This window comes from Erythrolamprus reginae, unplaced genomic scaffold (assembly GCF_031021105.1).
Source record: "Erythrolamprus reginae isolate rEryReg1 unplaced genomic scaffold, rEryReg1.hap1 H_15, whole genome shotgun sequence".
Classification (NCBI taxonomy): Eukaryota; Metazoa; Chordata; class Lepidosauria; order Squamata; family Dipsadidae; genus Erythrolamprus; species Erythrolamprus reginae.
In genome coordinates this window covers 495,700-523,025 of record NW_027248468.1, presented here as the reverse complement: position 1 = coordinate 523,025, position 27,326 = coordinate 495,700, and the positions used below count along the sequence as shown (strand labels likewise).

Sequence of the window (27,326 nt, the reverse complement as noted above, 5' to 3'; positions counted from 1 at the left end):
AGTGCGGATGGGGCAATTTGTAAGAGAAAGAGAGGAGGTGTTTTGCATTTCCATGTAAGGACCTTCTCCTCCTACCCATGCATCTCTTTCCATGCATGAGGAACTGGGCTGCAGAACTGCCAGGTGGCCTTAAAAGGTGGTTTTTCAACCAAAGAAGATCTGGGGATACGTTTGGTAGGTTGAAAATAGGTCCACAAGAATTCGACTTTGGCACCACTTGGGAAGAAACTTCACAGAGAGGGCTTCGTCCAATGTTTCAGAGGATGATTTTGGGAAATGTGATATAGCCCTTACTGATATAGCCCTTACTGAGGAACACAATGCACAGAGTCATGGCATGGGACACTAGTCTACTTGGCGTCAAAAGGGACAGTCAATTCCCACAGACCAGGTCTAGCCAGGGCTACTAGCCTCCTGGCACAAGGGTCCACCTGATTTATTTACTACGTTCATGGGATCCAAAAGAGATGGATAGATGATAACTGATAGATAGATAGATAGATAGATAGATAGATAGATAGATAGATAGATAGATAGATAGATAGATGTAGGTAGGCAGGCAGGTAGGTAGATAGCATAGACAGACAGACAGATATAGATTCTATGTCTATATATCCATCCATATCTACCTGTCTATAGGTAGGTAGGTAGGTAGGTAGGTAGGTAGATGATAGATAGATAGATAGATAGATAGATAGATAGATAGATAGATAGATATTGTTGAATGAATGGCTGGATGGCTGGATAGATAGATAGATAGATAGAGTGAGAGAGAGAGGGGTAGGTAGGTAGGTAGATACTATAGACAGACTGATAGACAGATATAGATTCTATATCTATCTATCCATCTATCCATATCTACTTGTCTATAGATAGGTAGATAAATAGATATTATTGAATGGATAGATAGATAGATAGATAGATAGATAGATAGATAGATAGATATAATGATAGATGAAAGATGAAATAGATAATAAATGGATAGATAGATAGATAGATAGATGCAGATGATAGATAGATAGATAGATAGATAGATAGAAAGTCAGAAAGATAGAAAGATAGATACATGACTTTGATCTCCTCTTTGAGTGCTTCCTAGATGTATTTGGTGAGATGGAGCCTAGGCCTTATTTGGAAGGGTTTATTTTCATGTGCTCGTGTTTGATGTGATCAACAAGGAAAATGAATTCATGAAAGAGGAAGAGCAGCCCCAGGCAACCTCCCTGCCCCTCCCAGCAAGCATTGCAACTCAGATGGAATGGATGGGATGATATTGTGGACAAGCTCTGCTCAATCCATCAGGGGATCTCTTGGCAGCCCCAAGATTCAAAGACTCACCCAAGGTTCCTTCAGCACAAGACATTAAGGTGCCCGTTCACATCCAAACCCATTGCTTCATGTCCGTGAGAAAGCTGTTGCTGAGTTATCTCTTCGGTTGATATGAACGTTGAAGATTCCTCTCTGCTCCCAACAGAAAATGTATGTATGTACCCAACAAGAAGATCAACACACATGAGTTTGATAAGTGTACCAAGAACACAGAAGAGGAGAGCGGGGGAAGAGATAATCTTCAGGTCATAGGAAGTAATGTGTGTTCCTGGCTTTGGAAAAGCCCTGATTTCTACATCTATTTTGTGATCAGAACCTTTTGGCAAGTTGATGTCTATTGATTTCTTAGGCAAATAGAGGGATGTATTTCAGCTGTTGTTTAATCTTTGGATAGTTTCCTTAGAAAGTCTAAAGTTTAATTGCAGATGCTGAAAAGATTGAACTGGGGTCAGATTTGCTTCTTGCTCTATTTAAGACGCAGGGATAATTGTATTATCACTGACGCTGATGACAGGTAGCGATTTGACACAAAAACCATGGAAGCAAACAAATACTTAAGAGGGGAAAAAATGCTTTCGAACTCATTTTGCTGATGAACCAGCAAATTTATCTGAAAATCTCAGGGAACTCTAATGAGTATTGTTTCTGCTTAATCATGTATATTCTTTTTTATCTTACCATCTCTCTCTCCTTCACACACCCACACATATGCATACAAAAACAGCAGATGAAAACCAACTAGCATGATGTAAATAAAATTGCTTGAAATGATAATTAGCATTGGCTGTTTATCTATACTGTAGATAAATCTGTTTCATCTATATATGTCTATCTGTCTATCTATTTATCATCTATCTATCTATCTATCTATCTATCTATCTATCTATCTATCTATATCTATCTATCTATCATATCCATCCATCCATCCATCCATCCATCTATCTATCTATCTATCATATCCATCCATCCATCCATCCATCCATCCATCCATCCATCCATCCATCCATCCATCCATCCATCTATCTATCTATCTATCTATCTATCTATCTATCTATCTATCTATCTATCTATCTATCTACCATCTCATCTAACACTGCAAAAAGAAGATATTTTTAATATATTAAAATCCCCAGTATATATATGTCCATAAAAATTTGCCACTCTTCCTTTTAAGATATGCAAACTCGTTGTTTTCTTCCAACTTATCAAGATTGCAGTCGTATGCCTATCTAATTAGAACAAAATAATTCTTGCAGCATTTAAAAATAGATTCTTTAAAATCAATCAGAATTAATTGAACTCCAGAAGTAAAACTATTCCACTGATCTTTTAAATAAGGAAGATATTTTGGTTTAAGAACAGCAATCTTAAAATCGGAGGACACCTAGGGAGATATACAAAGAAGTTAATTTCTGGATTCGTCCGTGTTGTTAACAAGGTTAGAACAGATGAGCCTACGCAGCCGAGTAATTTGGAATCGAAGACAGATTCCTTGGCTAAAAAAAACTGGAGGAAACTTCACAAAATGAACCCACAAGTGACCTTTCGAAATGACCCATGAAACTTCTGGGTCGGAAGATGGATAATTTCTCCAGATGAAGAAGGGGCAGGATTTCCAGTTAGCGGGAATATCAGCACCACTCCTGGCATTGTAGGCATCTGCAAGAGGGATTAAGAGTGGACAAATGGTGACAGTTAAACCCTGATGCCACCAGGCAAATCACCTGTCTTATCCCCTTTCATCAGGCATCAGATTTCCAATTTTAAAGGTTGGAGCCTGCACTGAGATGTTGCAATTCATTTATTCATTTAACCAATTCAGTTGACCTCTCTCTCTCTCTCCCTCCCACTCAATCTCCCCCCCTCTCTCTTTCTCTCTGTCTCTCTCTCTCTCCTCCTCCTCCTCTTCCCTCTCTTTCCCCATCCCCCCCTCTCTCATACACACAGTCATGGGCAGCCCTGCGTGGAGTTACTTCACAGTGAAATTCTACATTTTAAGTCAATCCTTCCTTTAAGATCTGGCTTGATTAAGATTTTTTTTGGGGGGGGGGGCTTTAATTGCAGGGAGGCCCTTGAATACCAATCACTGTTATCTATAGTGGAGGAGATCTAGGATTCCTTTCGTTGGACCTGTGGCATCTGACATCTGTTTCGCCTGGCAGGGACTTCTGTTGACACATCCTCCTGAACCTGCTTACTGAATTAAGTCATTTTTTCTGGATTGCACAGGGCAGCCAAACACAAATGCACACCAAGACAGACTCGGCACAAGATGCTAAATCAACAAAAATGAAACGAGGGGGGGGGGGGGAAGCATTAGGATATTTGCCAAGCGTAATATGTTGTGCAAATATGTCTGCTAGTGTTTACTTGTCCTTAATTAGGGCAGATATATGTGTGTGTGTGTGTGTGTTTGCAGATTTGAGCAGAGGGATTGTCAAGAAGACTGTGGTGGCCCTTGGTGTTATACAGCAAGACAGCTAGGAATTTCTCGTGTCCATAATCTTTATTTCTTTAAGGTACAGAGGATGGCTGGGATGGGTTTTTCTTGTCCTCTCTGACTTATCGACCCTGTTTAGAGAGGAAGTAGTTGCCCCAAAATGCCACCGGTTCTGGTTTCAGTGGTCCAATCGCTGGGCTTCTCTACAGCTTCCGGTGTGGCAAAGAGGATTCCCCAGATTTTGGTTTTAACTCTAAAATTAATGGGATCTTCTCCCTCTCTCTTTATAGATCGCCTTTATGGAGCTGCAATTAACTTCAGAACAAAAGGGTTACTTGAGCCTGGACTATTGATTGCTCTCCTTTTTTAAAAGATGCACAGACTAAGGAAAAAGAAGGGAAGCGATGGTCAGATGGACTGCCAGGAGCTTCTCTCCCTAAGGAGGTTTCCTCAAATGGGTAACAAATCCAAATCGCCTTTCTTATCTGCTGCAAGGTTGCGACCCGTCTCCCTCCTGCTTAACACACTGGCAAGTGATGGAGCACAGGAGGCGCGATTCCTTCTGGCAGATCTGGAAATGCCTCTTCCAACCACTTGTTTCTGGAGAGCCGAAATAGACATCTCCCTCTGGCGGCATGGAGGCACGTTTTTCAAGCTTCTGCATGAGGAGGCTGGGCCAACTTCCCTTCGCTTTGTTTATTTTGGTTCCTAACAACATTTCCAGTCATTCAAGCTTTCCGTTAGCCCAAAACAACCTGTAATTGGGCTAAGAAGGTGAAAATCTTCCACAGGTGGTCCTTGATTTACAATCACAATGGTTGCTTCTGTGAAGGAGATGCAGGGGTGGGCTACTGCCCGGATGGGGGGTGGGTGAACGCAGTGGGGTAGCAAAAATGGAGCTCCACCCCAGAGCACCCAATTTGCACTGAAAGATGTTGAAATAAAATGCATAAGGCACACCTACAGAGTGGTGGTAAAAATTCTGGTAGCCCTTCACTGAGGAGACGGGTGGTTTTAAAGTCTGATAAATATTTCATAAATAATCGTACGAAACAAATGGAGCTTTGGAATTTCTGTTCTGACGCTGTCATTGAGCAAGCCGTCACATGACTCGGCCCAATTTCAGGACTATTTTTTATGGCCGTTGTTAAGTGAATCCTGCTTGACTTTGCTTGTTGGAAGCCAGCGGAGAAGTCATAAACGGCAGTCAGGTGATCAGAAGACACTCCAACTGTCGTAAATGCAAGCTAGTGGCCACACTCCAAAATTGTGACCACGTGGTTGGCTGTAACTTCCAGGATGTTGTATGTCACTTTTCCTGAGTGTTCATAACTTCAAACTGTTGTTAAATGAACAATGGTAAGTGAAGGTTTACCTGTATCTTTGTGAAGATTCTTCAGCCAGTTGATTGGAACGGATATTGCGGAGATCAACATGGTTAAAACCTTAATGCAGACCCCTTTGGTTGAGTGAGGCACTTTTAGGGGAGATTTTCAAACCTCCACATGAAGGTACCGTTAACCTGCAAGACGCACATGACAAATGAAAGTGTTTCGGCTTCCCGCCTTTGACTCAGACTGGGCCTAGATTAAATTTTACTGCGGATAAATAAATCTACGCTCTCCTTTCTATTTATTTTTATCCAGTGTGGGCAACCTAGATCTCTCGGGGATAATTTGTTTTGAAAATGGATGCTCTCAAGCAGGATATTCTTTTTCATTTTCCAAATATTAAACATTGTTTTGCAAAGGGGTCAGTAAGCTACGAAGCAGTTTATTGATTTATTTCCCCCCCCTGTTTGCTTCCTCCCTTTGCTAACTTCCTTTGCTAACTTCCACTAGCAAAGAGATGCTAGAAAACAGAGAAGGGTAATGTCTCACAAGTCCTCAATGGTGGTAAACTTATGGCAACCTTTTCCTGCAAAGAGACATAGATAATTTAAGGGGAATCCGGTGAATACATAGAGAGCTTGAAATGTTGGGCACTTTTGGCAAAACCTAGCATCGTCCAGCAATTTCTGCCATCTTCTATGCCTACTTGCAGCTCTGTCAATAGAGGTAATGTAGGAGTATGAGAGAGACAAGGATAAAGAGCGAGAGGTAAAAAATGAGAGTGACAATGAAAAAGAAAAGTAGGGAAAATAGAGAAAGAATGAAAGAGGAATGACAAAAAAAGAATGGGAAGAGAGTGAGAAATGAAAATGAGAAAGGGAAAGAAAGAAAGAAAGAAAGAAAGAAGGAAGGAAGGAAGGAAAGAAAGAAGGAAGGAAGGAAGGAAGGAAAGAAATAAAGAAGGAAGGAAGGAAAGAAGGAAAGAAAGAAGGAAGGAAGGAAGGAAAGAAATAAAGAAGGAAGGAAGGAAGGAAGGAAAGAAGGAAGGAAGGAAAGAAAGAAAGAAGGAAGGAAGGAAGGAAGGAAGGAAGGAAAGACAGAAAGAAAGAAAGATGCTGACTAACTCTTAGATCCCTAGTGTCTAACAAGAACTATCCTGTCTATCTGCAACAGTCACACCCTCAGCTAATATTCGCTCAGTGTGACAGGTATAAGAAGAAAATAGGCAGATAAAGACAATATTTGCTGAATGTTCACCCACTCCGAAGCAGACAACATACAGGATGTGGAGACAACTTATACAACAGCATAACAAGAGGAGCCCATTGCATTTCTCTTTCTATTCAATAACCAGTTAGGCTATTGCCCTCAATGGCTGCTCTATACCAATAGAGCTGCAAGAAGGCTGCTGTGTAACTGGCTATCAATTAGTTGTTACGTGTGCTTTCCAGCAAAGAAAGGTTGTGTTATAGCTAGGTAAGGTAAGAAAAGAAAGACGCACATCCTTGAAAGCCAGCTCTTGACTTTGGGCCAATCTCTCTTTCTCAGCCCAACTTATTTCACATTGTTGTGGGGGGAAAAGGGGGGGGGGGGTGAGGAATATTAGATATGTTCACTGCCATGGACCATTTATAAAAATAATAAAGGTATACCAAGAAACAAACAAATAAATCCTTACCTTATTTGTCCCAAGAATCAGCAGCCAAAAATGAATTTTGTCCCTCATTCCGGAAAATCTCTTTAATTTTTGCATTGGACTCTCAAAGTCCCTTCTGTGTAAGTTTAATATTTGCAGAAGTACATCTAAACTTTGCAGAATTACGCCTAAAAGGTAGTTCCATGTTTTGCTGACGCCTCTAGATGTATCTTTTGTGTAAAAGTGTCTAATCTCTGTGAAAACATCCGTGCCATGTATTATGGTTGTGAATTATGCATGCTGAATTTAGGAGCATGTTGACTTCATTGGACAAGATGGGAGATCAGAGAATAAGAAGGCAATTGTGGAACCTGTTGGCTCCTTTAGGATCATCCTGGGGAAAGAGGAGGAAGGAGAAGGAAGAAGGAGGGGGAAGAGGAGGAGAAGCAGGGAGAAAAAAGAACAAGAGCAGGAGGGGGAAGAAGAGGAGGAGAAACAGGAAGGGAGGAGGAAAGGAGAAGAAGAATCAGGGGAAGGAGGAGGAGGAGGAGGAAGAATTGAGGAGGAGGTAGTGGTGGAGGAGGAGGGGAAGAGGGAGGAGGAGGAGGGGAGGAGGAGGAAGATCAGGTGGGAAGCAGGAACATGGTGAAGGGAGAGGAGGAGGAAGGAGAAAGAGAAGCAGGGGAAGAAGAAGGAAAAGAAGAAGAAGAAGAGGAGGGGGAAGAAGAGGAGGAGGAAGAAGAGGAGGAGGAAGAAGAGGAAAAGGAAGAGGAGGGAGGAGGAAAATTAAAAGGAGCAGGAAGAAGAAGAAGAAGAAGAAGAAGAAGAAGAGGAGGAGGAGGAAGAGGAAAATTAGGAGGAGGAGGAAGAGGAAAAGGAGAAGGAGGAGAAGGAAGAGGAAAAGGAGGAGGAGGAGGAAGAGGAAAAGGAGAAGGAGGAGAAGGAAGAGGAAAAGGAGGAGGAGGAGGAAGAGGAAAAGGAGGAGGAGGGGGAAGAAGAGGAAGAGGAAAAGGAAGAGGAGGAAGAAGAAGAGGAGGAGGAGGAAGAGGAAAAGGAGGAGGAGGAAGAGGAGGAGGAAAACTAAAAGGAGGAGGAAGAAGAAGAAGAGGAGGAGGAGGAAGAGGAAAAGGAGGAGGAGAAGGAAGAAAAAGCAGAAAGAGGAAGAGGAAAATTAGGAGGAGGAAGAAGAGGAAGAGAAGGAGGAAGAGGAAAAGGAGGAGGAGGAAGAGGAAAATTAGGAGGAGGAGGAGGAGAAGGAAGAGGAAAAGGAGGAGGAGGAGGAAGAGGAAAAGGAGGAGGAGGGGGAAGAAGAGGAAGAGGAAAAGGAAGAGGAGGAAGAAGAAGAGGAGGAGGAGGAAGAGGAAAAGGAGGAGGAGGAAGAGGAGGAGGAAAACTAAAAGGAGGAGGAAGAAGAAGAAGAGGAGGAGGAGGAAGAGGAAAAGGAGGAGGAGAAGGAAGAAAAAGCAGAAAGAGGAAGAGGAAAATTAGGAGGAGGAAGAAGAGGAAGAGAAGGAGGAAGAGGAAAAGGAGGAGGAGGAAGAGGAAAATTAGGAGGAGGAGGAGGAGGAGGAAGAGGAAAAGGAGGAGGAGGAGGAAGAGGAAAAGGAGGAGGAGGGGGAAGAAGAGGAAGAGGAAAAGGAAGAGGAGGAAGAAGAAGAGGAGGAGGAGGAAAAGGAAAAGGAGGAGGAGGAAGAGGAGGAGGAAAACTAAAAGGAGGAGGAAGAAGAAGAAGAGGAGGAGGAGGAAGAGGAAAAGGAGGAGGAGAAGGAAGAAAAAGCAGAAAGAGGAAGAGGAAAATTAGGAGGAGGAAGAAGAGGAAGAGAAGGAGGAAGAGGAAAAGGAGGAGGAGGAAGAGGAAAATTAGGAGGAGGAGGAGGAGAAGGAAGAGGAAAAGGAGGAGGAGGAGGAAGAGGAAAAGGAGGAGGAGGGGGAAGAAGAGGAAGAGGAAAAGGAAGAGGAGGAAGAAGAAGAGGAGGAGGAGGAAAAGGAAAAGGAGGAGGAGGAAGAGGAGGAGGAAAACTAAAAGGAGGAGAAAGAAGAAGAAGAGGAGGAGGAAGAGGAAAAGGAGGAGGAGAAGGAAGAAAAAGCAGAAAGAGGAAGAGGAAAATTAGGAGGAGGAGGAAGAAGAGGAAGAGAAGGAGGAAGAGGAAAAGGAGGAGGAGGAAGAGGAAAATTAGGAGGAGGAGGAGGAGGAGAAGGAAGAGGAAAAGGAGGAGGAGGAGGAGGGAAATCAGGGGAAGAAGAAGAAAGGGAAGGAGGAGGGAGCGTTGAAGGATGAAAGGAAGGGGAACGAGGGGAAGGAGGAGGAGGAAGAGAAGGCAGGAAGGAAAGGGATGGTGAAAGGGGGGAAGGAAAGGGAGGGGAAGAGGGAGGAGGAGTGGGAGATGACAAGTCCTATTCTCTGGTGATACCCAGAGTGAGGGATATGCTGACCAAATCGATTTATTTCTTCTTTTTTAAAAAAACCTTCTTGTATCCTATTTAAGAGAATGTGGAAACGTGGGGAGAAAACAGTCAACTGGGGCAGAAGGACAGGACTTGGTCTGAAATCTGGTGTTTGGTCTGAATTTAGGGGATCTTCTAGCAGTCCAGCTGTGCAGCAATTGCCACATTGGGGTGATAGTTGAGGGGAAGGAGCTTAACATTGGAAGCAGGTGACTCCTTCTGGACAGAAACTTTCCTTTCCTGCCTTCCCTCTTTCCTAACAGACCCACCCTTTCATATCACCTAACCAGCCTCATAGAAATAAACTCTATATTGTATGGACGCATTACGGTTAAATCAAGGGTTGTTCAGACCGAACGAAAGGCGAATAAACTTTTAGGGAAGGTTGCCGCTTTTGGGAGTCGCCGGTGGAGGGGATAGGGGTTTTTTTTGGGAGGGAGAGGTGGAGGGGGGGATTTGGGACAGGGAGGGGAGGGTATTCAAAATCTAGAAGCTATTTTGGAAAGGACTTGGGAGAGGTCACTGTCTGTACGCAAAGTAGATTCTTGGAACATAGTAAAAAAATAGTGCTTTTATTGGCCGGTTTTACAAGCAGAATCCATTAGTATCTAATATCCTGCGGGATAGAACAAAAATAAAAATAAAGCCATGCTTTTTCCCCCCCCTCCAAAGTCAATTTTTTGTCTTTTTTTGTTTGTTTGTTTGTTTTTCCCTGGGTTAAATTGCTGACAGGCCTGTTGTAAGCAGGGGGCATGGCTGGAAACAGGAAACGGCAACGTTGCTGACACAATAACTTTGTCTCGCGACCTATTCCCTCAGCAAGCAGCTTAAGAATCTCCTGTTAACTGGGGAATGGTCCCTTATTCCCACCCCCCATCCGCTAGAACAGCCTTTCCCAGTCTGGCCCCCGCCACCATACGGTTCAGGACAAACATCTCCCCAAATCCCCAGCCGCGTGGCCAACCTCAACGGCAACTATGTCCGACCCAAAATTCGAGCGTTATTATCATCCCAACATATCTGGGCGCCCGGGGAGGCAGATGTCAAATGATAATAATTTGTGGAAAAGAAGGCACACACACATACATACAGGTAGTCCTCGTTTAGCGACTGCCTTGTATAGCGACTGTTCCCAGTTTACGACGGTGATGGTGGTGGTGGTGGTGGTGATGAAAAAGTAACTTTCTGGCCAGTCCTCGCATTTACGACCTTCAACGGTCTGCAAAGCAAAGGAAAGCTGAAGGAACTTCATAAGCAACAGTTGCAGTTTCACTTAGCGACCACTTCGCTTGCCGATCCCAGCTGTGGTCACTAAATGAGGACTATCTGTAATTTTCTTTTCTTTTTCTTTTTTCAGAAAGACCATTCGTAACATACACATTTAAGTATTACAGCATTGCTACAGCAGCTACCTGATTGCTGGTCTTCTCTTTTCCATCCCACTGTTATTATAGAATGCAAGGTCGTACATTGCCATAAATAAATGCACTAATATAAGTAAGACCTTAAAATGAAAGTATGCGCTCAGGTTTATGTCGTGTACAGTATAGGTATAAATATTCACTGTCTTACAGTTTAGCGTCTCGGTAATCACACTTTGGCTGTGACCTTGTGCTGGTTCCCCTTCTGCCCTCCTTGTGCATATATATAAATATAAACATTGAGCAAAGTGGAAAAGAGCCGGGTCGGAGGCTAAACCTCCGTAACACAGTGAGGCGCCCTTCCTTCCGGGTTTACCTGCTTTCCTGCTGCCTTTGCAACTAAGCGTTTTAACAAGGCTGCTTCAACCGGTTGTGTAGTGACAGCATTACATTCTGTAAACAATATTGTAAAGTGTTTTTTTGTTTTTGTTTTTTAACGAGAGGAAACACGTTTAAACAATCGACTCTTTGTCTCGGTCGGCCGACAACGGATCGTCTAGCGGTTCATCACACCCGCTGGAGTCCGTCATCCGTAGCTGGAAATTCTCACTAGTGCCCTGGGTGACGCTGTCGTAGGAAGGCGGGAAGGACGTGGAGGAGAGCGTTTCGGATTTATCGATAGGCCTCCGGTAGTTTTCATCCATCATGCAGGCGATGAGGCCTTCTTTCTCCGGCGCCTCGTCCCCCGGGGTGCAGGTTTTTTGGCGATACAAGAAAGACGCTTGCTTGAGGGTGCGCTGGAAAAGGTGACTCCTGTAAGCTCTCTGGATGATGGTAGCGGAGACCTCTTCCTGCTTCCGCCTCAGCGTAGTGGTGATGGGCTCGTAAGACGCCTTCGACGGATTGGCTGCCATGAATTTCTCCTCCATCTGTATTTTAAGGGCGTCCATTTCTCCAGATTCCCCCAGAACTCTTTTGGTGAAAGCAAACAAAATATCTAAGCAGTGGATTCTGTCTCCGCTCACCATGGGGAGGTCCATGGCTATGAGCTTGACGTAGTTGGGTTTCGCAATGCGCAAAGGTTCCGGCAGAGAATCTGCAAAACTGGAAAGGGCAGCGTAGGTAATAAACTGCGTCGCTTCGGGGTCAAACTTCTCCCAGGTTTCGTAAAACATGTCGAAGTCATCCTCGCTTAGAGGCTCCGTGCTTTCTTCAGTGGCGACGCTGAAGTTCTCCAAAATAATAGCTATGTACATGTTGACCACAATGAGGAAAGAGATGATGATGTAGGTAACGAAGAAGAGGATTCCCACCGCGGGACTGCCACAGTTCCCCTTCGACCCGTTGGAGTTGACATAGCTGGGGTCGCAATAGGGAGGGCCCGTGTTCAAAATGGGGTTGAGAAGACCATCCCAGCCAGCCGACGTGGTGATCTGGAACAGGCAAAGCATGCTGTTGGCAAACGTCTCGAAGTTGAACATGTCGTCGATCCCGTGTTCTTTCTTGACGTAGGCAAAGTTGGCCATGCCAAAGATGGCATAAATAAACATGACCAGGAACAGGAGGAGCCCAATATTGAACAAAGCAGGGAGGGACATCATTAAGGCAAACAGAAGCGTTCGGATTCCTTTGGCACCTCTGATAAGTCTCAAGATCCGACCAATCCGAGCCAGGCGGATGACCCGGAACAGGGTAGGGGAAAAGAAGTACTTCTGGATGATGTCAGACAGAACTGAGCCTTGGGGGGGAAAGAGAAGAAGGGAGAGAATAAACGTCTGGTTAGTGCACTAGAAGAACAATGGCTGAGGAGACATACAAGTACTCAAGCTAACTAATCGGAACAATAAACTCTTCCATAAACTATCCTTGAGAAAGCTCAGCTGATCATGCAAACAGGGATTGCCACAGACTGAGTCCTCTACTTTCTTTTCTTTTTCAGAGTTACAGGTAGTCTTTGTTTAATGACCAGCCTCTTAATAGCCATTCTAAGTTACAGCGGACAGCAATAGAACTTAGACTTATATACCACTTCACAGTGCTTTATAGCCCTCTCTAAGTGGTTTACAGACTCAGCATGCTGCCCCCCCCCCCAACAATCTGGGTCCTCATTTTACCCACCTCGGAAGGATGGAAGGCTGAGTCAACCTTGAGCCTGGTGAAATTTGAACTGGTGAACTACATTCAGCAGAAGCAGCTTGCAGTACTACTCTCTAACCCCTGTGCCACAAAAAAGCTACTTATAGCCATAGCACTTGGACATTTACCGCTTCCCAGTGCTTTACAGCTCTCTCTAAGGCAGTTGATCTTAATCTGAAGGTCGTGACCCCTTTGGGGGTAAAATGACCATTTCACAGAAGTCACCTATATGACCCTGGGAAAATACAAATTTCCCATGGTGTTAGGAACTAAAGCTACTATTCTGGTGGCTTGGGACATATTTTTACAATCTGGCCAATCAGGCGTTTGCAGTGGGGGTGTCCTTTGACTTTCTTGCCAATCAGCTTAAAGCTCTGTTGGGAGAATTGGCGCTAGACTTATAGTTGGGGGTCACCACAATATGAGGAACTGTATTTAAGGGTTTGTGGCATTAGAAAGGTTGAGAACCACTGCCTAAGCAGTTTACAGAGTCAGCCTATGCCCCCCAACCATCTGGATCCTCATTTTGCAGAGGTGTCCCATTTAATGGCCATCCTGACACAATGGACAGGTTATTTTACATTCATATGTTGAAGAATTCCTGACATTGCATTCTTAACATTTCCATAATGTGTGCCATATACTATAAAAAAATTATCGGTTCTTTTATTGTGCCAGTTGTAGTTGCTTAGACTAAAACATCATACAAATATTATAAGAAAATAAATAATTCTTAGCATGCAAAGGTTATTCCTCATTAGGCTGTGTTGCCTAGGAAACCTGAGTAAGAGAGACCAGGTTGCTCCGAGAGTAATGAGTCTGTTTTGTGCAGCTTCTTCTGTGAACCAGTGGTCAACAAGAAGCCTCTACAAGCAGGACACGGAGTCTTCTCCCACTCATGTTCTAGAGAACCATCATGATTAATGGCTTTCAAGGAACTTGGCAAAATATGAACACAGTCATAAAAAGGGTTAGGGTTAGTGCTAGGTTCATGTTTAAGGTTTAGGCTCAAGTTAGGGTTAGGGTTAGGATTAATGCTAGGGCTAGCTAGGGGTTAGGGCTTGGGGTTAGGTCTAGGGATAGAGTTAGGGTTAGGTCTAGGATTAGAGTTAGGGCAAGAGCTAGGGTTAAGGCTAAGGGCTAGGGCTAAGGCTAGGGTTAGGGGTTAAGGCTAGGGCTAGGGCTAGATTTAGGGTTAAGACTAGGGCTAGGGGTTAGGGTTAGGGTTTGGGCTAGGGTTAGGGTTGTGGCTAGGGCAGTGGTGGGTTATAAAATATTTTGCCCCCAGTTCGCGTGCATCCTGGGCGGGTGGGCAGAACATCCTGCTGCCTGCGCTACTAGTTCTAAGAATGGGTCCGAACCATGAGAAACCTACTACTGAACTAGAACTAGGGTTTTGTATAGGTCAGTGGTGGCGAACCTATGGCACGGGTGCCACAAGTGGCACACGGCACCATATCTGCTGGCACGCAAGCTGTTGTTATAGCTCAGCTCCAACATGTATGTGTGTGCCTGCCAGCTGATTTTTGGCTCACAGAGTGGCTCTGGGAGGGCGTTCGGGGGTTCCAGAGAGCCTCCGGGGGGATGGAGGAGGCATTTTTACCCTCCCCTGGCTCCAGAGAAGCCTTTGGAGTCTGGGGAGGCCAAAACACGAGTCTACTGGGCCCACCAGAAGTTGGGAAACAGGGTGTTTCCGGCCTCCGGTGGGCGGGGGAGGCTGTTTTCACCCTCCCCAGGCATTGAATTATGTGTGTGGGCACTCACGCATGTGCGATATTGTACGGCCACGCTCTTTTGGCACCCAAGGAACAAAAGGTTCGCCATCAGTGGTATAGGCTAATGCTAGCCCTAGCCCTTTATTGTAAAGACATATGAAAATGAAAGAACTGCAAAATAATCCACCCCCTTATTTGTGACAGTCCTTAGATATTGGAACACTGCTATCACATCATCCCTAAGACTACTGGGAACTAAAGTCCATGTGTTTTAAAGTTGCTAAGATTTGCTACTCTTGGTCTAGAGTCTCACATCAATATAACTAGAAATACTATTAACATCTATACTTGTTGGGTTTGGTCTAAAGACAGAGGGGCATTTTAATATGAACCAATAGAATTCAAATACAGTGATACCTCGTCATACAAACTTTTCAAGATACAAACCCTGGGTTTAAGATTTCTTTGCCTCTGCTTACAAACTATTCTCACCTTACAAACCCATCGCCGCCACTGGGATGCCCCACCTCCGGACTTCCGTTGCCAGCGAAGCACCCATTTTTGCGCTGCTGGGATTCTCCTGAGGCTTCCCTCCATGGGAAACCCCACCTCCGGACTTTCGTGTTTTTGTGATGCTGCAGGGGAATCCCAGCAGTGCAAAAATGGGTGCTTCACTGGCAATGGAAGTCTGGAGGTGGGGTTTCCCAGCGAGGGGAGCCTCAGTGAAATCACAGCATCGCAAAAACACAGAGGTCCAGAGGTGGGGTTTCAAGGACTTTGGTGTTTTTGCAATGCTGCGATTTCACTGATGCTCCCTTCGCTGGGAAACCCCACCTCCGGACTTCTGTTGCCAGCGAAGCGCTCATTTTTATGATGCTGGGATTCCCCTGCTGGGATTCCCCTGCAGCATCGCAAAAACACAGAAATCTGGAGGTGGGGTTTCCCATGGAGGGGAGCCTCAGGGGAATCCCAGCAGTGCAGAAACGGGTGCTTCGGCTGGCAAAAGGGGTGCATTTTGGGCTTGCACGCATTAATCACTTTTCCATTAATTCCAATGGGAAACATTGTTTCGTCTTACAAACTTTTCACCTTAAGAACCTCGTCCTGGAACCAATTAAGTTTGTAAGACAAGGTATCACTGTATCCTCAATTTGATGAAGAAAATGGGAAGCAATTCCTTACTTCTGGCTCTTCCCTGAATTTTTTTCCTGCAACCTTTCAGCTAAAATATATACAAAGATGTATACCAGAGTAAACTGAATACAAAATGCATTCATTAATGGCATGTTTTTGAGAAGATTGTTGCCAGAAAGTGTAAAATGCATATGAATTATTTCATATTTCATTCACACAGATGTAAATGAAAATTCATGTAACCTTCATGTGCACATTATTATTAATAATATTAATGTTATTGCCATCGTTGAAGTTATTTTGCAAACCGGGAAAATGAGACAGACTGAACACGCACGTGAAACCAGACGGATTTGTATGGGTTGACCTACCGACAATTGACAGAATCACAACTACAAAATCAAATATGTTCCATCCATTGGTGAAATAGTAATGCCTCAGGGCTGTCATTTTGAAGATACACTCTGCAGTGAAGATCGCAACGAAGACCATATTGATTCTGTAGAGGATGATCACTTTTTCTGGACTCTGGTCGTCGGTCTCCACCATCATAGTCACCATGTTTAGGCATATCAGAAGCATGATGCAAACATCAAAGGCTTGGTTCAAGACAAGGTCAAAGATGAAACCTTGATACTTGTTCTGGAGGCGGGAAGGAGATATTAGTATGTTATAGAAGTTAACTCACACTTATCATTGCAAGGTTTCTCCAAGCCTGGCAACTTTAAGACTTCAACTCCGTGCAGGCTGAGGAATTCTGGGAGTTGAAGTCCACAGGCCTTAAAGTTGCCATTGGAGAATTCTCCCCTGTGGTAGAGTTGAAATTAAAATTATGCTGACTGAACTCTTTCATGGTTGAGTGTACAGGAATATTTTGCACATCGTAAATATCGTAAAAGTAGGTTGGACTGTGATACCAAAAGCTAGGTCAATTCTTGATGGCCATAGCCGTGAAGAAGCAGATTAATGGACAGTATAATTTAACAACAGTTGAAGACCATTGCAATATATGTCCCTTAGCTACTATTAAGTGTGTGTTTGTGTGTGTGTGTGTGTGTGTGTGTGTGTGTGTATTCGAATCTTAGAAGTGTATGGCTAGCTGATCAGAGCTAAATAGCTTGAATTAGACCTATACTAGTCTCCCTTTATTTCTTTATCAGTTCTTTGTAAGTTTAAATATATATATCAACCAGGGTGATTCAACAGAAAAGTGTGTGTGCGTGTGTGTGTGTGATGTATATATATCTGTGCATAACATATTTTGTTGATAATGAAAGGGAAGGGAAACTACTATAGATCTATTTCAGGCTTATTTGCTTTCATCAGATAGCCACACCCTTACAGGGATTTGAACCCTGGGGCTCTGTCTTGTAAGCTCAGATGTGTGTATATGTGTGTGCGTATGTGTGCACGCGCACATGTGCTTGTGTGTATGTGTATATGCATATATGTATATATGTATATAAGTATATATGTGTATGTAAGTGTGGATAGATAGATAGACAGACAGATTAGATAGATATTTATATAGATATACTGTATATGTAAATATGTGTGTGTGTGTGTGTGTGTATACGTATATGTATATATATATGTGTAACATGTTTTTGCTGATAATGAAAAGGAAGGGAGACTAATTGCTAGCTAAATACCCATGCTTTGCTACGAAACTACATGATGGGGCTTGATAAATTGACAAGGCTTGAAAACTAATGAGTAGTTAAAAAGGGACTGAATTATTTCATTAAAGATGGTAAGCTAAGTTTTTGTTATGACATTATTTGCATAGCGTAGACTTCCAATTCGTCCCTCAGATGAATTACTCAGGACCTCCCAGTAAACAGCATCCCTGGTTTTGCTCTCTGGCTGGAGGATGGCCAGGCTGTCGGGTGAACTGACTCTGGAGCATGCCACATAGAACTGGCCATGGGAAAAACAGGCGGCTTCCCTTACTTGTGTTTTCATAATCGCTTCTGTAACTCTTTTCCTGCATTTTTTTTGCCTCTTTTCTGTTTAACTGGTGAGGAGGAAAATAAGGGGGAAAAAATCTGTCTCTGCCTACCAGCATCCACTTGTATTCCTCTGGCTAGCATCCTGTAAATGTGTGAGAGAGTTGAGAGGTATTTGAAAACTCAAACAGTATTTGCTGTGTGAGCAAGAAGAAGATAGGAAGGAACCTGGGCAAGGCTTAGCTCAACTGCTCATTTGGATCATATTTCTTTTCAGTTTGGGAGAGGGAGTAGAACTCCTTAGCATCAGAGCTTGTTAATAATAAGAATATAAGAAATACTCATGCTCCAATAGTCATTTTGAAAAATTCTTTCTTAGTGAGCACTTAGAAACCAAGAGGAACATATGTGGCAAATTTCAAGTTTGCAGGTTTTACGGTTCTGGAGATTTTGTGATTAACGCATATGTGATTTTGGCTTTTATATATATAGATTTGAATTCATAAAAATAATGAAATCGGGATAATTTTTTTAAAAAAAGATACGCAGGTGCAATGAGCAGCATATTGATAAATACTGCTCATTGCACTTGCATATATTGATAAATATAAAATAAATAAATAAATAAATAAATAAATAAATAAATAAATAAATAAATAAATAAATCTAAAAAATAAACACAAACCCACATACAATACATACCATTGAAGATTTGAAAGGTTGGTGTCATTGATAGAAAGGAAAGAATACATCAAGTAATTGAAAAGTAGCGCTGGACCACAAACTTGGATGGCCAAGTTTATATTTGCATTGAAGAGATGGTTTTTTTTAAAAAATACACTTTGCTGCCACCTAATGACCAGTTGGATATTTGCAGTCCGGAGCTTGCAGCCCTAGCTTGGGAAGACTTACCAGCGGACGGGGGATAGGCTTCTGAGGTTTCTTGGATCCCAATTTTTTCATGGCATTATAGTATTTTTTCTGTTCCTCAGTCATGAAGATGTCTTGTCCACCTAGGTATAGGGAGAAACCATTAATGTTATTTTGGTTTGAAAAATAAACAAGGGGATAAAACACCCATAGATATTTGGATATGTTACTTTTTATCATCATTCATGTACTCCTAGTTACATGTTTCGCAAATAGTGGAACGGGCCCCACTGGGGGGGGGGCTGTAATGCCGGAGGGGGGGCGTGACTCCAGGGAACGTGCTTTTTTTACCGCAGGGAGTAGAGGTTTTTTGCATCAAACAATAGCACACAGCACAGAGCAGGAGATATGAAGTGCATATAATAAACCCTTAAAAGACACCATGGAAAAATATTTAACAGAGATGAAAACAAAAAAAGGAGGAGAGAGACGGAGATAATGAGACAAATGTAAGTCTCCTGAAAGCTCAGACGAAGAAATAGGATGAAGCGTATGTAGCGCTTTGCTTCACTGTGACTACGGTGGGAGTCGAGGAAAGAACGGTATGTTTACTGTGTTTAAAAATGTTGGCAGTGGACAGCATGAAGCCAAATAAATTAAGGCATCACTTAAACACATTACACCCCAATCATGCTGATAAGCCTCTTGAGTTTTTTCAGCGAAAATGTGCTGAATATTGCAAACAATCATCCTGGTGGAGAGTTTGAGGGGGGCCGGGAAATGTTTGCTTCTTTCTAAGGGGGGTGCGTAACAAAAAATAATAACACTGTTCTAACTCATTGCATTTTAATAAGGATTAAAATAAAATTAAGGAGCGGGGCGGCATACAAATCCAATAAATAATAATAATAATAATAATAATAATAATAATAATAATAATAATAATAATAATAATAATAATAAAAAGAAGAAGACCTAAATTCTGGTCTCCCCAAACTATAGAAACTCTCATGGCAAATAGGCAACCATGAAAATAGCTTTAATTATTTTTCCCCCTTTTATGACCCTGTAATCTTTTTTATTGGAATAGAATCAGGGCAACTGAATGGAGCTGAGCCTTTACTGACAGGATGCCTTTCCTGACACCTATGCACAGTTCACAGCAGATACTGCTGCTTTGTGCTCTAAGAGAGAAACATCTGCTGCTGCGTAGAATTGAATTTTAACTTCCTGAAAGGGAGTGGGCATCTTCATCTCCAGGCCACTGCACCACTCACTTAATTAATACATTGACTAATAAAATAAACTTCTTGGGATACTTAGAGGCAGTCCCACTGTAAACCCAACCTATTTTGAAAATACCATAAGTTGTGTGGAAAATAGTAGGAGCGATGGGAGTTCATCAGTGAAAACTAAAATAGGAATCTAACAAATAAGTAAATTTGATTGCAAACAAAGATTGTGGATTTTTACCAGGGATATTTTTAATTTGATTTTGATGGAAGACGAAAGGAAGTGTCTCCTTTTTCAAGTGTGACATTTGGTGATCATTAATGATGGGCAAACCGAACCCGCACAATTCGGGTCCGTACTGAATTTTGCGGTGTTCGGTATGCCGAACACAAACCCGAAATTTTTTGAAACTTCGGGCAAAGTTCGGGGTCGCGTTTGGCATTCGGAGCTTTGACATCACCGGAATCTCGTCGGGGGGGGGGATTCCCCAGCTCCTTCAAAGGGAGGTCTTCACGTAAAAATAAACATTGTTATTTTTACATGAAAGGACACCGCAGCGGCGCTGCAAGCAAAGGGCGGTCCTTTCACGTAAAAATAAACATGTTTATTTTTACTACTCTCTGATATAAAAATTCAGCAAAGTCAGAACAGTATAGTAATGCGCTGTTTGAAAAGAGAGAAAAAAATGACAGAATCTTATACGAAGCTGCTGAATAAGATTTAAAGACAACTACTTATCTTCTTTTTTTGTTGATTGAAATTGTCGATGATGACACCGATAAAGAGATTCAAAGTGAAGAAAGAACCGAAGATGATAAAGATCACGAAGTAGAGGTACATGTACAAGTTATATTCCCAAACAGGCTGTTCTTCTCTCTGCGAAGGAGAATGGGAAATAAGAGAAGAAAAGAATGAAGGTCTATCAGGATCTCAAACGCCATCATTACTGCTTCTAAACTGAGCCATCTTTCCTCTAAACCCAGTTAGGGTTAGATCAGAGGTCTTGAAATATGGTGACTTTAAGACTTGCAGACTTCAACTCCCAAAATTCCCTAGCCAGCATGAGGAATTAGCTGCCCCGAGTCTTCAGAGAGGGGCGGCATACAAATCTAAATAATAATAATAATAATAATAATAATAATAATAATAATAATAATAATAACAACAGCAACAACAACAACAACAACTACTACTACTACTACTATTATTATTATTATTAATAATAATTCTGGGAGTTGAAGTCTTCAGGTCTGAAAGTTGCCAAGATTGGGGACTCCCGGGTTAGATGATAAATATCATCTTTCCAAACCAGTAGCTGACTTAACTTTAGCTCAACTGGGAAGCCCATCAATCTGAGATTGTAGTGCATTGTTAGGGAAAAAAAAAAAACAAACCTTTGGGCACACCTTCAGGAAGGAGTCAGACAAGAAGAAATAGTGAGCACAATCTCTATGAGATTATTTTACAGAGATAATCCACAATGTATGACTGTACTGGAGTTGCAAGTGGTGTGGCCATTATGGAAACGTGATGGTTGTTAAGTGGAGCAATGAGTGTGTCAGGGATGGTGAGGCTCTGGGAGGTTTAGTGCAGACCCCACCATGCTTACTCCAGGTCTCCCGAATCCCAAGATACCCCATAAGCCCCTTCCCTCCTCTTGAGTCCCTGGCCTTTCCCTTCCTCCTACTGGAACTCCACAATCTCTTCCTTACACTGGGTCCCCATAAGGCTTGGGCCTCCTCCTCACTGCCCATCCCCCATCGGACACTTACCTTGTGAACACCTTCAGAATATTCCGCAGCACTCGACCATCTGTGTAGCCATGTGCAAAATTCCAAAATGGCCGACATTTTCAACATCCCCACAATTCGTTGCGGTCGCACTATAAAAGCAGTCGCTTCTATGAGAGTGCCACATAGCCAAGGATGAACTTCACTACTGTATTTGGCTTCCCAAGTCCACCATGCTGCAGAAAACTCTGGAAGGTCTGCCCTCCTTCCTCAACATGACATCTTTCAAAAGTTTAAGTATGGGATGTGAGGGGAAGGAGAGGCAGAGTCTAAAAGGCGGAGTCAAGGGAGGAATCAGCCTGGAGGCCTTACATTGCCATCAGCGGTCCAAATCCAGCTCTCCTTGAATTCCGTTCATCCTTATCTAATGCCAGTTCAGTGTTGAGCGTTAGTTGACTAGGTTTTTGTGGTTGCAAATATGAAAACCAGTTATAAACCACTGTTTTCAGTGCTACTGTAGCTTTGAATGGTTTCTAAGCAAACGGTTGTACAGTGTTCCCTCGATTTTCGCGGGTTCGAACTTTGCGAATAGCCTATACCATGGTTTTTCATAAAATATTAATTAAAAATTACTTTGCGGCTTTTTTCCCCTATACCACAGTTTTTCCCATCCAATGACATCATATGTCATCGCCAAACTAATACTTTTTTGCAAATAAATAACAAAAAAAATTTATTGTTAATAAATAATTATGTTTATAAATATCAGGATCACTAAGTGTCTTACTCAATGGTGAGTACCAGTAATAATGGTGAGTAAATGGTTGTTAAGGGATTGGGAAATGATAATTTAGGGGTTTAAAGTGTTAAGGGAAGGCTTGTGATACTGTCCATAGCCAAAAATGGTGTATTTACTTCCGCATCTCTACTTCGCGGAAATTCGACTTTCGCGGGCAGTCTCGGAACGCATCCTCCCGCAAAAATCGAGGGAACACTGTATATTGAAGACTACCTGTAGATTGATTCCCAGATTTCTTTGTGTGTGTTTTTTTAAAAAAAGAAGTAAAAATGACATTTTAAAAAATGTTTTAATTATTTCTTGCTGGCAAAAATTGCCTGTAGTGAACAGACTGCAGTTAGTCTGTGGTTGGTTGGAAGTTGGTGCTTACTAGCTGAAAATAAGCCAGCTGGTCTGACAGGCCTGTGTTTTTGCTGGCATGCAAATATGCTGTCGTGGTGCCTGAGCTTGCCCAGTGTCACTATACGCACCGTGTCATTATACACACTGTGCCCTGAATCTGTGTCATGAAACAGTTGTGTAAAGCAGTGTTTCCCAACCTTGGCAACGTGAAGATATTTGGACTTCAACTCCCAGAATTCCCCAGCCAGCAAATGCTGGCTGGGGAATTCTGGGAGTTGAAGTCCAGATATCTCCAAGTTGCCAAGGTTGTGAAGCACTGATGTAAAGGAAGGGAAATGCACAAGTCACTGGAAGACTAAGCCTGCCATTTGTCCCTACTTTTCTATGAACATTCCTGCTGTTCTATATACCTGGTAAATGTCAAGACAGCTAATTCCTGAAAAAATAAGTCGTACAGAGCAAAGCCAGTGGGGTAGTATTTGGCAAAAGGACCTCACCTCTCGTGAATCTACCGCTGCATACATAATCGACATCCAACCTTTAAAAGTTGCCTAGAAGAAAGAGAGGGAGAGAGGGGGGGGGGGGAGAGAAGAGCGATACATTTGATTTAGGCAGCGATAATCAGCCGTGACTTTCTTACTTTGTGCTTTATCTGCAGTTTGGTGGCGCTGAGGAAATTTCTCAGTGCAAGGAATAAAATAGTAACACGGTCCCCTGAATTCTGGCTAGCATGAGAGATAGATTCCACGTTGGCTGTGTGAACTTTCTAATGATTTAAAGCATGGCATTGCCTGGGGGAGGTGGAGGAAAATAAGAAGGGAGATAGAACCCCCCCAAAAAGAGGGAGGTAGAGGGGGAGGAAAAAGGAGAAGGAGAGAGAAAGAGAGAGAGAGGGGGGAGAATCGGAGGAGATGGGGGGAAAGGAAGAGGGAGAAAAGGAGGAGGAAAAAAGAAGAAGAAGAAGAAGAAGAAGAAGAAGAAGAAGAGGAAGAGGAAGAGGAAGAGGAGGGGGGTATGGGAAGAAGAAGAAGAGGGAGGAGGAAGAGGAAAATAAAAAAGAGAGCTAGAACAAAAAAAAGGGAAAGAGAGGGAAAGGAAAAAGGAGGAGAGAGGAAATTGGAGGAGTGGGGAGAGGGAGAGGAAGAGAAGGAGGAGGAGAAAGAAGATGAAGGTGCAGAAGGGGAAGAGCAAGAGGGGAAGAGGAAAAAGGAGGAGGAGGGGGGATGTTGTCATCATCACCATCACGAACCCCCCCATCATCATTATCTGGGACCAAATGGAACCAACCCCCACCCCATCAGCTCCTACCCATCTTCCTCTAAATTGGTCCCTTTCCTTTCTGGGGAGACAGGACATTATCAGCTCTTGACCATGTACCTTTAAGGCCCCTCGTAATATACAGCTTCACTGAAGTGGGTTTAAAACACCAGAAGCTACTGAGAAAATTGGCTTAATAAAAATAATGATTCTCCCCTGAAATGCAGGCATGCTGCAATAGTGACTCTAAGGGTAAATTACTAAAAGTGCCATATATCCACTATGGTAACCAGCAGTACTATAATTAAAAATACTGCCTTTGCCATCCTGAAATAATTGTAATTGTATGTTTACTTCTGAGTCTTTGAAAAGGTTTCAGCCTTCTGCCATTGACCAAAATTTAACCCCTTCCTCATATGCCGCAATGAGCGAGAAACGGTGTATTTTCAATATATCAAGCCAAGACAGATAAATAAATAAGAATGAAGACAAATCTATAGTCAATCCAGTGACAATGCACCGGCACTGATTGTTACAAACAAGGACAAATCACTGCATTCACTGCATTCAACACATTGCTACCAAAAACGCAACCTTCACAAGTATTCCAATACTTTTGAGCCGGTCAATGACTACTTCAGCTTCAACCGCAACAACACAAGAGCACACAACAGATTCAAACTTAATATTAACTGCTCCAAACTTGACTGTAAAAAATATGACTTTAACAATCGAGTTGTCGAAGCGTGGCACTCATTACCGGACTCAATAGTGTCAACCCCTAACCCCCAACATTTCTCCCTTAGACTATCCACGATTGACCTCTCCAGGTTCCTAAGAGGTCAATAAGGGGCGTACTAGTGTGCCTTTCGTTCCCTGTCCAATTGTCTCTCCTTTATCTCATATATCATATATATTTTCTTCCTTTCATATATCTTCTCATCTATTTTTACATATTATCTTTACATATATTACTTCATGTCTATTCTCTTCCATATGTATTGTGTATTGGACAAATGAATAAATAAAAAATAAAAAATAAAAAAAGCTTGGGCAAAATAGAATAAATCAGAGAATAATCATTTTACATTCTCTAGTGGCTGTTGTTTTGAATGAAAGGAGGCGGGGAAGGTCTTAATACTCAACATTAAACTTGAATTAATTGTTAATTCAAGTTGAATAATAGCCGACCGAGCATGTGTGAAATACTTACCCCAAAGGGGTTGTAGATGACAGATTACCTTCAAAGTCAAAAATTGTTTGAGAGGAAGGAAATCATAAGGTTTTCTTTATCTTTTAGGAGACGTGGTGGTAATAGAAGGGGGGGGGCTTTGTGTGATTGGTAATTGAAACAAAAATACTGAAAAACTTTGTCTCCTTGCTTTTATATATTCCATCCAATATTCAAGGTTGACTCAGCCTTCTGTCCTTCCGAGGTGGTTAAAATGAGGACCCAGATTGTTGGGGGCAAGAGGCTGACCCTGTAAATCCTGTAAAAGCACTAGGAAGTGGTATATAAGTCTAAATGCGATTGCTATCCCACTTCCTCTTTTCATTTCTGCTCTTGTATAATGTCTTCAATCCCTTCCCCCACCCCTTCTCTGTTGGAAATCACTGGCTCCATAAAGAGAGACAATGGGAACACACCAAGCATGGAAATAATGGTTGGAAGTTCATTCCAGTTGGTTATTTTATAGCTGTGTCATCCATGCTTTAAATATTCTACCCGATCAGTAACCCAATAATGAAAGGGACCTTGGGGGTGTTCTAGTCCAACTTCTGCTCAGAGCAGCTGACTCTTAAGATTCTGGACCAGTGGGTGCCAGCCTCTTCTTGAAAGCTCCAGGGATGGAACGCCCACAAGTTAAGAAGGTAGGCAGGTAGGTAGGTAGGTGGGTAGGTAGGTAGGTAGGAAGAAAGGAAGGAAGGTAAAGGAGCAAAGAAAGAAAGGAAGGAAGGACAGGGAGAGGAGAAGGGAGGAAGGAGGAGGGGGAATTAAGAAAGTAAGGGGAGGGAGAAAGGAAGGAGAGGAGGAGGAAGAGGAGGAAGGAAGCGGGTGGGAGAGGGAAGGTAGAGGAGCAGAGAAAGGAAGAAAAGGAGAGGGAGGGAGGGAGGAGAATGGAAGGAAATAAGAAAGAAAGGGGAGGGGGGAAAGAGGAAGGAAGGGAGGGAGGGAGGGAGGGAGGAAGTTAATAGAAGGGAGGGAGGAAGGAAAGAAAGAAGTCAATAGGAGCCAAGGAAGGAGGGAAGGAGAGTGGGAGGGAGGGAGGAAAGAAGAAAGAAAAATGGGAGGGAGGGAGGAGGCAAAGAAGGAAGGAAGAGAGGAAGGGAGGGAGGGAAAGAAGGAAGGAAGGAGGGAAGGAAGGGAGGAGGGAGGGAGGGAGAGAGGGAAGGAAGGAAGGAAGGAAGGACATTGTTATGGAATTATTTATATAGTCCAGGGAAAATGGGGAAATCTAAGAGAGAGAGAGAGAAAAAACCCAAACTCTCAAGCAACTGGAGCTTGAAAGACCAGATAATGTTACGGGCTCTTTCTGTGAAGCAAATAATGATCTAATCCTACATATATTGATCCTCCTGTAGGTGGTTTAATAATTTCTTCCTCTGCCTCCTGATGTTTCTGCAAACCCCCTGGATAGAAATTTGAGCTTCTTACTATGCCACCGTTTCACTTAAAAGCCATTCCTTCTGCTCTGGAAGTTCGGGGGGGGGGGGCAGGGAGGGGGGAAAATGTTTTGTAGCACACAGCCTTAAAAGAAAACCCCCCGCTTCACCCTTCCTTGCACTGCTTTTCTATCTGTGAACACTGTCTTGCGTATCTCCATGGCATTTTCATCCCGGGAGTGTTATTTGAGCTGAACTCCAGATGGAGGAGAAATGTGGCATTTATCATTTTATTTTATTTTATTTTTTAAAGAAAAGTCATTGTGGCTCATGGATTGATCGGAGAGTGCCAAGACACCAACGGGGAGGAGGCAGAGCTGCTGCTGAACAAAAGGCATCCCCCCCCCTGCCCGGGAGGGGGGGGAAAGCAAAGATAATCTGAAACCCCTTTGGAGTCCTGGAACCCTTCACTACACACTCTTGCCGAGGAGTGACGATAGCATGAAAAATGAAGCCAGGGAAGGAGAAAAAAAATATATATCAGGGAATTAGGAGCCACTTCAGAGCCCCGATCTGGAGGTGACAAAAAGTGTGGTGTGTGGTGCAATACTGTCGTTCCTGGAAAACATCCAGGTAAATATTCTCTCCTGTTACAGGGGCTTCCAAACTTGGTCACTTTAAGACGCGTGGAACTTCATGGGAATTCTGGGAGTTGAAGTCCATAAGCCTTAAAAGTGGCCAAGTTTGAGGACTGTAAATATTCTCTCCTGTTACAGGGGCCTCCAAACTTGGTCACTTTAAAACTCATGGGAAGTTGAAGTCCATAAGTCTTAAAAGTGGCCAAGTTTGAGGACTGTAAAGATTCTCTCCTGTTACAGGGGCCTCCAAACTTGGTCACTTTAAGACTCGTGGAACTTCATGGGAAGTTGAAGTCCATAAGTCTTAAAAGTGGCCAAGTTTGAGGACTGTAAAGATTCTCTCCTGTTACAGGGGCCTCCAAACTTGGTCACTTTAA

The 27,326-nt window shown here is 43.0% G+C and overlaps 1 protein-coding gene across 1 annotated transcript in view; it reads right to left on the bottom strand.

The window, feature by feature from the left end:
* Positions 1-10,686: 10,686 nt before the first annotated feature.
* The window catches only part of LOC139155356 (sodium channel protein type 5 subunit alpha-like), a 377,085-nt gene continuing 360,445 nt past the window's right edge, over positions 10,687-27,326 (bottom strand). The window contains exons 19-23 of the mRNA XM_070730487.1: positions 22,948-23,001; positions 20,314-20,455; positions 18,389-18,489; positions 15,899-16,169; positions 10,687-12,280 (exon numbers count right to left, since the gene is read on the bottom strand). Coding sequence (XP_070586588.1) covers positions 11,055-12,280; positions 15,899-16,169; positions 18,389-18,489; positions 20,314-20,455; positions 22,948-23,001 — 1,794 coding nt within the window. The 3' untranslated portion in view covers positions 10,687-11,054. The remainder of the gene's footprint in view (positions 12,281-15,898; positions 16,170-18,388; positions 18,490-20,313; positions 20,456-22,947; positions 23,002-27,326) is intronic.